General features: G+C 39.9%; 1 protein-coding gene across 1 annotated transcript in view; it reads left to right on the plus strand.

Annotated features, from left to right (window-relative positions):
* Window positions 1-14,911, plus strand: part of LOC111150715 (SWT1, RNA endoribonuclease homolog) — a 102,509-nt gene that overhangs the window by 82,997 nt on the left and 4,601 nt on the right. The window contains 1 exon segment of the mRNA XM_022508266.1: window positions 4,536-4,600. Within this exon segment, the coding sequence (XP_022363974.1) occupies window positions 4,536-4,600 (65 nt within the window).

Raw genomic sequence — 14,911 nt, forward strand, 5'->3', positions numbered from 1 at the left:
GATGCGGGGCTCGATCCCAGGACCCTGGGATCATGACCTGAGCTGAAGGCAGAGGCTTTAACCCACTGAGCCACCCAGGCGCCCCTAAGGTCTCATATTTCTTATGGAGTCCAACTTTTTTTTTTTTAAGATTTTATTTATTTGTTTGACAGAGACACAGCGAGAGAGGGAACACAAGCGGGGGAGTGGGAGAGGGAGAAGCAGGCTTCCCACCGAGCAGGGAGCCCCATGCGGGCTTGATCCCAGGACCCAAAGGCAGATGCTTAACAACTGAGCCACCCAGGCGCCCCTGGAGTCCAACTTTTTAAAATACATTCACTTATTTTTGGTTTGCCCTTTATGTATATCTTTGTATGTAACATCTGACATTAAGAACACAGACTGGGGTCAAACTACCTGTGTTCAAATGTTGGGTCTACCCCTTTTCAACTGTATGGTATGCTCTTAGAAGAGTTACTTAGTTCTCTTTGTCTCAGTTTCTTCATCTGTAAAATGGGAATAACATCAGTAGATAAATAAGAGATATTTTTAAAAGAATAAATAGTTTAAGGTACATGAAGTGTTCTAAACAGTACCACATTGCTAAGGGTTCAGTAGTGTTACCTTGTTTATGGAGTGAGTAGTGTTTATGTGTGCTTTTTAGAAAATTAGCCTTAATACTGTATTGATAATAAATGTATTGATAATAAACACATGATGTGTTTATTAAGAGGATTTCTTCTTTGGGGATGATTTATATAATTATTACAGCATACTTTTTGAATTTTAAACGGAGTCATTAATTCTAACAAAAATATATTTGTGGAAACAATAGGGCAATTTAAAAATCACATATCCTGGAAAAATCTGGGACATAGGTCTTTTTTAAGTTTAGCACTTCCTATTGCTGGGAGTACTGGGAGAAATGCCTACATCATTATGTATAAGACTCTGTGGCTCTGATTCCCAGATTTTTAAAATCCTTTCTCCTAGCAGTACTTACTCCTATACCAGTTACTACATTGGAGGGATTTCTCACATCATAAACATCACATTTGAGATCATCTAAATCTTTTAAGATGTTTAGCTATTTTATTTTTATTTTTAATTTTAAAAAATATTTATTTATTTGAGAGAGAGAGAGAAAGCACAAGCTGAGGGAGTAGCAGAGGGAAAGGGAGAAGCAGGCTCCCTGCCAAGCAGGGACTCAAATGTGGGACTTGATCCCAGAATACCGGGATCATGACCCGAGCTGAAGGCAGACTCTTAACTGACCGAGCCACCCAGGCACTCCTGTTGAGCTGTTTTAATACTCAACTTCTGCCTTTTGTTCTTGAATTTTTAAGGATTAAAACCAGTATAGCCATTTCTAGTACATGGCATTCATCATAAACAGTTCAACAAAGAATTGAGGACACGAATTCCATAGTCAGCTCTATAGTCATACCTCTGTTTGCTGACAAAGGCATCTTTTAGCTCTTTTTTCCCTGGGAGTTAAAATTGGACATAGAAATGATGCTTAACAGTGTAATTTTAAGTGTCCCAATATGAGTGCTTAAAAATGTATCGAGACTGATGAATATGATGAAAAGAGGTATTTCAGGCTAGAGCCTGTAGTATATATCATGAATTTGTGCTTCAGTTTTCCTTTATTAGTAGTAAATTAGCTGCCTACTTTTTAAGTCATGTGCTGTGACTTGGAGCTGTACAATCCTAACCCGCTGAGCAACCCAGGCGCCCCCCCTCTTTTTTAAGATTTTATTTATTTATTTGACGGAGAGAGAGATCATAAGCAGGCAGAGAGGCAGATGGCAGGGGGGGGGAACGCAAGCTCCCTGCTGAGCAGATAGCCCGATATGGGGCTCGATCCCAGGACCCTGAGATCATGACCTGAGCCGAAGGCAGAGGTCTATTGGAGCTGTACAATCCTTATACCTCAACTGTGCTCTGGGACAAATGTCTAAATGTATGTGGGTGATTGCTTTTAAAATGAAAGCTACATCTCGATACTTTTTTCTTCTAAAAATCTAAAAGCCCAAGGAACTATTTTGTATTCATATTTTTTATTCACATCAGGTTCAAAACCACTTCTTTAGCTGATTTTTCCTCAACAGTTGATGGAGAACAGATTATTTCCTTCATCCTTTGATCAAACATCAGCAGGGTTGTTGACATTTGCCAGCCTTAAGTTTGCATACATTATAAGTCCTGGCATATTGGGACAATAGCGAAAATATCAGAGTCTCGTTGATATGAGAGATCACACAAAGAAAAAGGAATTGGACTGTTTGACATGTATATGGCATGTATATGTAAATGTATATCTTAAACATTTTTAGAAGATCTTTTATATTATCTATTTTTTTTAAAAATTTTATTTATGTATTAGAGAGAGAGATTACAAGTAACAGCAGGCAGGGGCGCCTGGGTGGCTCAGTGGGTTAAGCCGCTGCCTTGGGCTCAGGTCGTGATCCCGGGGTCCTGGGATCGAGCCCCGCATCGGGCTCTCTGCTCAGCGGGGAGCCTGCTTCCCTTCCTCTCTCTCTGCCTGCCTCTCTGCCGACTTGTGATCTCTGTCTGTCAAATAAATAAATAAAATCTTTAAAAAAAAAAAAACAAAAAAAAAACAAGTAACAGCAGGCAGAGAGAGAGGGGGAAGCAGGCTCCCTGCTGAGCAGAGATCCTGATGCGGGGCTTGATCCCAGGACCCTGAGATCATGACCTGAGCCAAAGGCAGAGGTTTAACCCATTGAGCCACCCAGGTGCCCCTAGAAGATCTTTTAATAAAAATTATAAAGTACCTAAAAATTAATTATAATTAAATACCAATTTATAGTCATTAAATCTAATATTAAATATTATATATAATTAACACAAAGCATATAATCTTAATTTTAAGCAAAAATTTAAGATTATATAGATTTAAAATGTGGTATTTAAAAACTATGGGAGGATGGGGTGCTTGGGTGGCTCAGTCGGTTAAACGTTTGCCTTTGGCTCAGGTCATGATCCCTGGGTCCTGGGATTGAGTCCTGCATTGGGCTTCCTGCTCAGTGGGGAACCTGCTTCTCCCTCTGCCTGCTGCTCCCCCTGCTTATGCTCTCTCTCTGACAGATAAATATATAAAATCTTAAAAAAATAAAAATAAAGCCTATGGGGGCACCTGCGTGGCTCAGTTGGTTGAGTGTGCAACTCTTGTTTTTGGCTCAGGTCATGATCTCTTGGTCATGAGATCAAGCCCTCCAATGGGCTCTTCACCCAGTATAGAGTCTGCTTGGGATTCTCTCTCTCCCTCTCTTGTCTCTCCCCCCCCCTCTCTGCCCCTCCCCACACTTGCACAGGCACATGCACTTTCCCTCTCTGAAATAAATAATCTTTAAAAAAAAAAACAATATTTTTAACCTCTAGTTACTGAAACATGTTCTACACAATATAATTTCCTCACCCAAAAATTTATAACTATTTAAATATTTTTTAAGTAAATTGAACAGAAGATAATCTCATTTAGTTTTCCATCACTAATTCAGAATTCATGAAAATTTAGGCACTGGGCTGTTTGTTATCTGATAAAGAGAATTTCTTAATATCCAGATCTTCCCCTGCACATAAGTAGAATATAACCTAAATCAATAAGAAAATCAATAGGAAGCCCCAAGAAATACAGGATTCCATCACTGTGTCCTCTATGTGTGTGCTGTGGTGAGTCTTTGTATGATCAAGGACTTCTATACTTACAGTATTGTAAATTATATCTCTGAATTATATTATGAACTTAAACATATTAGTTAAAACATTCAGACCTTGATAGTCTGAAAGACATATCTTTAGAAAATGTCTGCAAATAAAACTTTTTATAAAGTTAGTATTTAAATAAAAGAGAAGGTTCATCAGTAATAATTTTTGCAAGGGTCAGCCATAGTATTCAAATGTTGTTAAAGTTGAATGGTTAATATTGTTTTTCAGCTTGAATTATTTCTAATGTTTAGGATATAAACAAGATGTGGCTGCTTCTACTTTTAAAATAGTCTACCTATATGACCCCAAATCTACTCTAGTCCTTTAAATATAGAGTAATTTTAACTTCTTAACATTTGCTTCTTTTAGAAATACTAAATAATGTGCTTTAGAAATCTTCTAAAACTCTAGGCTAATTGAAGCATGAATCTTCTGATGAGAGCCAGTAGGAGTAAAATTTAGTGTTGCATGGAGTACACATTTTTTTCTTTCCACTTGATCTACAGAGTGCTTATCTGCTCTGTTGTGATTCCCATAAACCCAGAATCCTAGATCACTTCTTCTGGTTCTATAAACAGATTAAGTTGTAACAAGAGGACTAGTACATTTACATACAGTTCACTATTGTGTAAAACATTGCGATCTCTAATTGTGATTGTTCTTTTGATGCGTTGTGATCACTGAACACCTGATTGTTCTTTTTTGTAAACACTGGAAACTTGACATTCTGCTCCCTCAGAATCTGGGTCACTCTACTTGTGCTCTTACTGCTCATTTGACTCCATACACATTTTTAGTAACTACATCTTGGTTCTTTTCAGGTAAATAGAAATGTCCCATTCACTGCCCAGGAACTTTATGATTGTGTTTCACAGTCTGAGTATCGGTAAGTCCCATCTGTATTCTAGGTAATGCAGTTGTCATAAGCTTTTACTGTATACAACACCACTTGGTGTGCTGGTGAAGGACTCTTTTTTGTGTCTGCACTATACTATGATTTTTTTATTATTTTAATATTTATGATTTTTAATTACACTATTTCTTATTACATGTACTATATTTAGTTCATTATTAATGCATTATTTTTATTACATGTATTTTTTATTACATGTACAATATTTAGTATGTATTACATGTATTACTAAAATAATAGTAATATTTATTAAATATTATTTTGTTACTACTACTGTTATTACAATATTTTTATTACTACTACACTATTCTTATTATTACTACACTATGATTTTTAATTATTTATTAATTTATTATTTCATTATTATATTTCTTTATTAATATGAGATAGTTCATACATACCAGAAGAGCCGTGTGTGTGTGTGTATGTGTGTGTGTGTATAAACATGGGTATAAGGTTTAACGTGGTTCTCAATATTTTTGGTCTCAAGGCTCCTTTATATTTTACAAAATTGTTGAAGACCCCAAAGACCTGTTTTCTGTGTGGGGTCATATCTATATTTGCTATATTAGAAATTTCAAAATAATAACTAATTAATTTCATGTTAAGATAAGAAGCTTATAATTATGAAAATAATTTTTCCCAGCAAAGGGTGAGATTCTATATTTTTGTAAATCTCTTAATGTGTGGCTTCATAGAAGACAGATGGATTCTGATAGCTGCTTTTGAATTTAGTCTGTTTTGATAATCACATGTCATGTATGACTGGAAAACTATTGTACATTCTTGCAAGAATGAGATTGCAAAAGGCAAATTGCGTCTTGGTCTTGTTATGAAAATAGCTTTGACCTCTTTGACCTCACAGACCCTTTGAAAGACTTATTTTCCCCAGACCATGTCTTGAAGACACACTAGTACAAAGAAAACTCATGCCTATCATTCATTGGACAGAATAGACCTTTACCCATCCCTGAGTGGATCCTTCCTTCCAGCTTCTCCTTAGAGATTTTGTGTTTATATTCTCATCTTTGTGGGTGTATATGTCAATAAAAATATGTTGATTAATTTTACCTGCTTTTGTACTTAATGGTATCATATATATTCTTTTAAAAATAATTTAGTTTATAGCATTCATATGTAACAAGAAAGGGGGAAGCAGTATAAATCTGATTCTTTAATATACAGGGTGTACATGTCAAGCCCTCCAGTCCTGAGTGCAGGCAAACAAATTCATGAGGAACAAAAACCAACTTAACACTGTCAGTGTTGCCCTCCAGTCTTATACTGCCCGTTCCTGTCATTCTTTTTTGACTCAACATCGAGATTCATCCATGTGGTGGCATGGGGCAGTAGTTGTTTTATAGTCAGTCCTACTGTGACATAATCTATTCATTCCTAAATATCACCTCCGTGCTATGCAAAATCATGCCAGAGAAAGACTCTTGGGAAAAATGGGTCTAAGGCACATCACTTAAAAACTTAATTAAGAGATACAGTAAAAAAGAAGGTAGGAACCTAATCAAAGTGGCATCTGTTTTACAACATGTTAAATGGCTAAAATAGAAATATGTAAATGTGACTGTAAATCTGACCCTTTTTGTTGAAAAAGAACCAAAGTTTGCTTGTGGAAGTGGCCCTTGGAATGGTTACAGCTTGTGGGTCAGTGAGAGTGGTGGAAGGAAGGTTATCTGAAATTGAACGTAAAGTCGCAACACCCGAAGTGAATGAGGTTCTGGTACATGTTTAAAGTGTGTGCACGTGTGTGTTTTGTGTATTCCTAAGTAGCTTGGTTGAGCTGGATAGTTTTCTCTGTTCCTCTGAAATTATATGTAAGAAAATGTGAAATTTGCATCATGCTCCAGTTGTTCTTTGATACATCAGTGGTATTAGAACAAGTTCATGTGACGGTACTTCCACTGCCGTGTAATATGCCATTTCTGTCACTGAACCACAACTCATTTGCGACTTCTAACTTGCATATATATCTGTGTTGCTGTAAAATTTTATGAGCAGGTACAGTGTTAACTATCAAGGTGCATCTGCTATTAATCTAGACTGATAAATTTATTCGATGCCAAGACACAAGGATCAATAATTATGCACAAATGTTAGTTAGTACAGCCATAAAAGCTCACTTACTCACTAGGTAAAGTTTTCCAAGAAAATCTAAAACCATTGGGCATGCATAGTCTAGTAGCTGGGGGTGAAAATGATTTTTTTACCTTAATCTTAAGACTATCCCTCAGTTATACTCTATTATGGATCTTTACAGATAGGCCACATCGGAAGGTTTGTGTACAAGAGATTTGTGTCAAAAATATAACATCTGTTGGGGGCACCTGTGGGGCTTAGTTGGTTAAACGCCCAACTCTTGATTTCCGTTAAAGTCATGATCTCATTGTCATGAAATCGAGTCCCACATTGGGCTCTGTGCTGGGCATGGAGCCTGCTTAAGATTCTCTCTCTCCCCCACTCTCTCTCTCTCTGCCCCCCACCAAATACATACATACATACATATATACATAAATAAATAAAATAACATCTATCAAACTCAACAATACATTAAAAAAAGTCATTCACCATGATCACATGGGATTTATTCCTGGGTTGTAAGAGTAGTTTAATATTTGCAAATCAACTCAATAGATCACATCAGTAAGAGAAAGGATAAGAACCATATGGTTATTTCAATAAACACAGAAAAAGCAGTTGACAAAGTTGACATCCATTCATGATAAAAACTTTCAACAAAGTAGGTTTAGAAGGAACATACCTCAACATAATAAAGGCTATCTGTGAAATACTACAGCTAGTATCATCCTCAGTGGAGGAGAAATTGAGAGCTTTACCCCTGAGGTCAGGAACAAGACACTTGTTTTTTAAAGATTGTATTTATTTGAGAGAGAGAGAGCACTCAAGGATGAGCAGGAAGAGGGGGATGGAGAGCCAGATGCTGGCCTCCACCCCAGGACCCCAAGATCATGATCTGGGCTGAGGGCAGCTGCTTAACCGACTGAGTCATCCAGGTGCCCCAGGAACAAGGCACTTTCATTAAATATAATACATGGTACTGAAAGTCCTAGCCACAGCAGCCAGACAACAAAAAGAAATAAAAGACATCTAAATCAGCAAGGAAGTAGCCAGACTTTCACTATATGTAGAAAACCCTGAAGATTCCACCAAAAAACTACTAAAACTAGTAAGTGAATTCAGCAAAGTCACAGGATACAAAATCAATATGCAGAAATCTGTTGCATTTCTTTTTTTTTTTTTTTTTTTTAAAGATTTTATTTATTTATTTGTCAGAGAGAGAGAGGGAGAGAGAGCGAGCACAGGCAGACAGAATGGCAGGCAGAGGCAGAGGGAGAAGCAGGCTCCCCGATGAGCAAGGAGCCCGATGTGGGACTCGATCCCAGGACGCTGGGACCATGACCTGAGCCGAAGGCAGCTGCTTAACCAACTGAGCCACCCATTTTATTTACTTATTTGACACAGAGAGAAAGCTATCACAAGTAGGCAGAGAGGCAGGCAGAGAGAGTGGGGGAAGCAGGCTCCCCGCTGAGCAGAGAGCCCGAATGCGGGACTCGATCCCAGGACCCTGAGATCATGACCTGACCCGAAGGCAGAGGCTTTAACCCACTGAGCCACCCAGGTGCCCCAATCTGTTGCATTTCTATACACTAATAAGGAAGCAGTAGAAAGAGAAATTAAGAAAATAATCCCATTTACAGTTGCACCAAAAGCCATAAGGAATAAACCCAACCAAAGAGGTGAAAGACCTGTACTCTGAAAACTATACAACACTGGTGAAAGAAATTGAAGATGACACAAAGAAGTGGAAGGGCACTCCATGCTAATGGACTGGTATGATATTGTTCAAGTATCTATATTACCCAAAGCAATCTACACTTTTAATGCAATCCCTAACAAAATACCAAGAGCATTTTTCACAGAGTTAGAACAAACAAAATTTGTATGGAAGCACAAAAGACCCCAAATAACCAAAGCAATCTTGAAAAAGCAATGCAAATCTGGAGGAATCGGTTTTGGACTTCAAGTTATATCACAGAGCTGTAGTGATCCAGACAGTATGGTCCCAGCACAGAAACAGACACATAAACCAATGGAACAGAATAGAAAACCCAGAAATGAACCCACAGCTATATGCTCAATTCCTTTTCAAGAAAGCAGGAAAGAATGTCCAGTGGGAAAAAGTCTCATCAACAAATGGTGCTGGAAAAACTGGACCACTTTCTTACACTGTACATAAAAATAAATTCAAAATGGATTAAAGACCTAAATTGAGACAGGAAACCATAAATATCTGAGAAGAGAACACAGGCAGTAATTTCTTTGACATCGACCTTAGCAAACGTTTCTAGATATGTCTCCCGAGGCAAAGGAAACAAAAGGAAAAATAAATTATTGGGACGACATCAAAATAAAAAGATTCTGACAGCAAAAGAAACAATAAACAAAACTGGAAGGCAGCCTACTGAATGGGATAAGCTATTTGCAAATGATGTATCCAGTAAAGTGTTAGTATCCAAAATGTATAAAGAACTTACAAAACTTAATAGCCCCCCCCCCCAAATAATCCAATCGAAAGATAGGTAGAAGAGATGAACAGACGTTTCTCCAACGAAGACATCCAGATGGCCATCAGACACATGAAAAAATGCTCAACATCACTCAGGAAATGTAAATCAAAACTACAAGTTACTCCCTCTACTGTCAGAATGGCTAAAATAAAAAATACAAGAAACAAACCAGGTGTTGATGAGGATGTGGAAAAAAAGCAACACTCGTGCGCTGTTGGTTGGAATGCAAACTGGTGCAGGCACTGTGGAAAATAGTATGGAGGTTCCTCAAATAGTTAAAAATAAAACTACGGTATGATCCAGTAATCGCACTACTGGGTATTTACCCAAAGAATACAAGGTCACTAATTCAAAGGAAGGATACATGCACCCCTATGTTTACTGCAGCATTGTTTACAATAGCTAAGTTGTGGAAGCAGCCTCAGTGCCCATCAACAGATGAACAGGTAATTGAATGGAACACCACAGTGGAATATTACTCAGCCATCAAAAGTGAAATTTTGTCATTTGCAATGCAATGACAATGCAAAATCCATTTGGATGGATGAAGCTAGAGAGTATATTAAGGCTAAGTGAAATAAATCAGTCAGAGAAAGACAAATACCATATGATTTCACTCATCTGTGGAATTTAAGAAACAAAACAAATGAGCAAAGGGAAAAAGAGAGAGGCCAACCAAGAAACAGACTCTTGCCTATAGAGAACAAACTGATGGTCACCAGAGGGGAGGTGGGTGGGAGGATGGCTGAAATATGTGATGGGGACGAAGGAGGGCACTTGGTCTGATGAGCACTGGGTGATGTATGGAAGTGTTGAATCACTAAATTGTTCATCTGAAACTAATATTACCCTGTAGGTTAGCTAACTGGAATTAAAATTAAAACTTAAAATATATAATGTCTGTCAATCTTGGCCAATATTTTTGAGTTGGGCACTTAACCAACTGAGCCACTCAGGCATCCCAACCTTAGCCATATTTGTGAAGGTAGAGAAAGCTCACTGTGGATAACTTGGAGGGCAGAGTCCCTTGCAGGATGGTTCCAATCAGATGTCTAAAATTATTTTGACTTGACTTTACTGTTGGAACAGTTGGGATTTTTTTTTAATGGGGTGGTACTGGGGTCAACGTTGAATATTCAGATTTGAAGTAGTTGTAGTTGGCTTTTCCTTCTTTGTCTTACCACTTATTTTGACAGGGATTTGAAGTATGATGTCAATTAATAAGCTCCCTCTTATACCCAAAAGGATGATTTTTGAAGAGAGATGAAATATATCTAATATCTTGAATACATAGAAAAATGGCAATTGCTGCTTAGAAGGCTTTTGGCGAAGAGCTTTTAGATTCTTTACTGTTTTTTTTTTTTTTTTAAAGATTTTATTTATTTATTTGACAGACAGAGATCACAAGGAGGCAGAGAGGCAGGCGGAGAGACAGGGGGAAGCAGGCTCTCCACTGAGCAGAGAGCCCGATGTGGGGCTCGATCCCAGGACCCTGAGATCATGACCCGAGCCGAAGGCAGAGGCTTAACCCACTGAGCCACCCAGGCGCCCCCCCTTTTTTTTTTTTTTTTTGAAATTATGTGCTGTCTCTGTAATGACCAGTAGCTCTCAGACTTGCCTCCGATGTGCTCTGTGGCTCGTGGTTTTCAAATAAGCTACCGGACGAGAGAGGTCCTTTTGGTTTCTGTGGCTCATACTAGACACAGGGCCAGATGCACCAGAGGAAAGGTGGCAGAATTTTTCTGGGACACAGAGGTGAAAACAGAAGAATAACAACTTGCAGACAGCGGGCCACTTTGGGGAATGCTGAGGAAGATGATTACTTATGTTGTCTGAATTTACTAATCTGGCTTTTTTTTTTTTAAAGATTTTATTTATTTATTAGACACAGAGAGAGAGAGAGATCACAAGTAGAGAGGGGGAAGCAGGCCCCCTGCTGAGCAGAGAGCCCGATGCGGAACTCGATCCCAGGACCCTGAGATCATGACCTGAGCCGAAGGCAGAGGCTTAACCCCACTGAGCCACCCAGGCGCCCCCTAGCTTTTTTTTTTTTTTTTTTAATTTATAAAAAGTTCGTGGTGAAGGAGGAGACTGTTGATGTGCCCACCACCACGTTTATTGCAACAGAGAAGTAATTTAGTAGCTCAAGAACAGAAACTATCTCATAGGTTCTGATAAAGTAAGGAAATAAGGTTTCAGAATGCAAGTAGCTTTGATCAGACGTTGAATTCCAAGACGCAGCGGATAGAACCTTGGTGTTTATGTCTATAAATAAGTTTGTGTTTTGTCTTCTGTAGTCTGTAGACTTTTCCAGAGGGCTTTTGTGCTTGTGCTGCCGCTTACCCTGAGCAGACGAGGAGCTGGCCTAGAATATCCAGGATGGTAAATTAATAAGATAATCAGATAGATGACCAAACAAGTATCCTGGGTGGTCACTTTCATACAGACGAGAAATAAGGTAGCTGCAGCCTGCAATTTGCTTTGTTTGCCCCGAGAGCGCCTGAACCGTGTATTCTAGCATGTGGGCAAGGCCAGTCTCTAAGGTCCCTTTTTTCTGTCTGAAATGCAAGTTAGTTGTGACATCAGCATCTTAAAGTAACATCCAGACAGAATGCTGCCTAACCCGGCCTGTGAGTCAGAAGCTGCTTGCTGTTCCTTGGGGCAGGTGCTTTTGGGAATGATGCCAGGAATCAACTCCATGGTAGTATCTTCTAGATTACCTTAGAGTTGTAGTTCACTTCCTTGTGGTTCCTGGGCCCGAGTATCAGCAGCATCTGGGGACTTGCAACAAATGCAGACTCGAAGGAAGGCTCTACCCTGAACCTTCTGTGTCAGAAACTCTGGAGGGTGGAGCCCGGCCGTCTGTGTTGTCCATGCCTGCGGGGAACATTCCAGTTGGAGAATCCTTGGATTAAATGAATGACCTGGTCTGTCCAAGAAGCCTTAGACAGAAAAAAGCCATGGAGAAAAGTAATCTGCAAACCACATTGAGCCTTTTCGACGCTTCTGCTTTAATTAGAAGAGAAACACTGTTTTCTGTGTCTGTAGGGAGCAGTAATAGTTTGCAGTAAATTTGACTCATTTTTTTTTTTAAAGAATCTATTTATTTGACAGAGAGATAAGAGAGCACAAGAGAGGCAGGCAGAGGGAGAGGGGAAGCAGGCTCTCCACTGAGCAGGGAACCCGATGCGGGGCTCGATCCCAGGACCCTGGGATCATGACCTGAGCCGAAAGCAGTGTCTTTAACCCACTGAGCCACCCAGGCGCTCCTCATTTTTTTTTTTTAAAGATTTTATTTATTTGACAGAGAGATAAGAGAGCACAAGTAAGCAGAGAGGCAGGCAGAGGGAGAGGAAGGGAAGCAGGCTCTCTACTGAGCAGGGAGCTCTATGTGGGGCTTGATCCCACGACTCTGGCATCATGACCTGAGCCGAAGGCAGAGGCTTAACCCACTGAGCCACCCAGGCTCATTATTTATGACAGAAGTTACTACAAAATAAACATAGGCACTTTTTTCTTTTTTTAATTGAGATAAAGGTTGCATAAAAGAATTAACCATTATCAGGTGTATCGTTTAGGGATATTTAGTGCATTCACTCTCTTGTGCAAGTCGTCCCCTCTCTTGGTCCTGAGACATCCCCGTCACCCCAGAGGAAAGTCTGATGCCCAGCAAGCCTTTTCCCTTCCCTTCCCCCAGACCCTGGCAACCCCTCATCAGCTTTCTCTCTATGGATTTGTATATTTTGAATGTCTCTTATAAACAGTATCCGGTTTCTGTGACTTAGCCTCATAGTGTTGAGGGTCATCTACGTTGTAGCATGTGTCAGTATTTTCGCTGCTTTCCTGGCCCAGTGAGACTCCATTGTGTAGACAGGCCGTGCTGTGTTTCTCCACTCGTCTGTTGATGGACACCGGGATTGTTTTCACTTTTGGACTGTTGTGAAGTGTTGCTGTTTGCATACAAACATTTGCATTCTTCCAATTCTTTCAGACTGAGGGGGGGGGTATGTACCTGAGAGTGGAATTCTGCATTTAACTGGTTGAGGAGCTACTCCCTTTTTTCCCTGGTAGCTGCACTATTTTACCTTCCCACCAGCAATAGATGAGGGTTCCAGTTTTTCTGGATCCTTCACAAAATTTATTTTCTTTTATTTATTTATTTTTTTGATGACAGCTGTCCAAATGAGTATGAAGTGTGATCTCGTGATTTTGATTTGTATTTCCCTAAGTTCTGATGATGTGGAGCGTCTTTCCGTGTGCTTATTGGCTGTTTTGTCTGTCTTTGGAGAAATGTCTACGCAGGTCCTTTGCCCATTTTTCAGTGGGCCATTTTCTTGCTGTTGTTGAGTTATAAGAAGTCTTTCTGAGGAGTCTGGCTCCAAGCCAGAATCCTATGTGCGACCTTCCAGGCCTGACACGAGGTGCTTCCAAGGCTCTGTCTGGTGGGCTCCCCTGGGGAAAAAGCTGCGTTCCCCATTCCAGATTTGGAACACAGCCAGCGTATGGCACTCTTCTGGAGGGAGTTACGGGCAAAGCCCAGGCCCCCTGCCCCTGAGCTCGCATGCATATCTGCCTTCCTAGCCCAGGCAACTTCCATTTGGTGGCGTCCTTATTGGGGGCTTTGGCTGAGGCATCTCTCAGGTACTTCTGAGAATTATTTGGAGGCCTTGGCCGAGGTATTTTTCTCCTCTCTGACCCAATGGGTTTCTATTCCTATTTCCTTTGCTATATTCTGAATGTTTGTGTCCCTCCCAAATTCATACGTTGAAATCCTGTCGCCCAATGTCATGGTCTTAGAAGGTGGGGCCTTTGGGAGGTGATTAGGTCATGAGGGTTGAGCCTCATGAATGGAGTTAATGCTCTCATAAAAGAGGGCTGTCACCAGAATGTGACCCTGATGGTGCCTTGATCTTGGGCTTCTAGTCTCCAAAACTGTGAGAAATTAATTTCTGTTGTTTATAAGCCTCCCACTCTTGGTATTTTGTTATAGCAGCTGGAATGATCTAAGACCCCCACCTCTCAGTCCCCTGGGTCCATGAAGAGATAGGAGCCTTACTTTTGGGATCCTCAGCAATGAGATGATGTCCCCTTTCTGCACTGTATATCATCTGGCCCTAACCCAGTGCCATTCTATAAGGAAAAATGGAGCACTAGGGCACTGGCACCTTTAACTTTGTCTCTTGTTTGCAGTGTCACAGTAAATGAAAAAAGTTGATTTTATTTTCAGTTTAGCTTGTCCTTATTAACCAGCGTGGTACCTGGCCGTTTGACGTGTTACATGTTATGGGTATTAGACCCCATCAGATATATACTTTGCAAATACTTTCTATACATTCTCTTTTCACTTCTTTGATAGCACCCTTTGATACACAAAAGTTCTTAATTTTTTTTTAAGATTTTATTTGAGAATGAGAGAGAAAGAGAGAGAGCATGGCGGGGAGGGTCAGAGGGAGAAGCAGGCTCCCCGCTGGGCAGGGAGCCCGACGTGGGACTCGATCCTCGGACTCCAGGATCATGATCCAAGCTGAAGGTAGTTGCCCAACCAACTGAGCGACCCAGGGACCCGAAAGTTTTTAATTTTGTTGAAGTCCAATTTGTGTGTTTTTTCTTGTATTTCTGGGGCTTTTGGCATCATATCTAACAGTCCACTGCCAAAGCTAAACTCATGAATGTTTCTAGAATT

The sequence above is a fragment of the Enhydra lutris genome, unplaced genomic scaffold (assembly GCF_002288905.1).
Source record: "Enhydra lutris kenyoni isolate GAN:26980312 unplaced genomic scaffold, ASM228890v2 scaffoldscaffold24, whole genome shotgun sequence".
In the NCBI taxonomy this organism is placed as follows: Eukaryota; Metazoa; Chordata; class Mammalia; order Carnivora; family Mustelidae; genus Enhydra; species Enhydra lutris.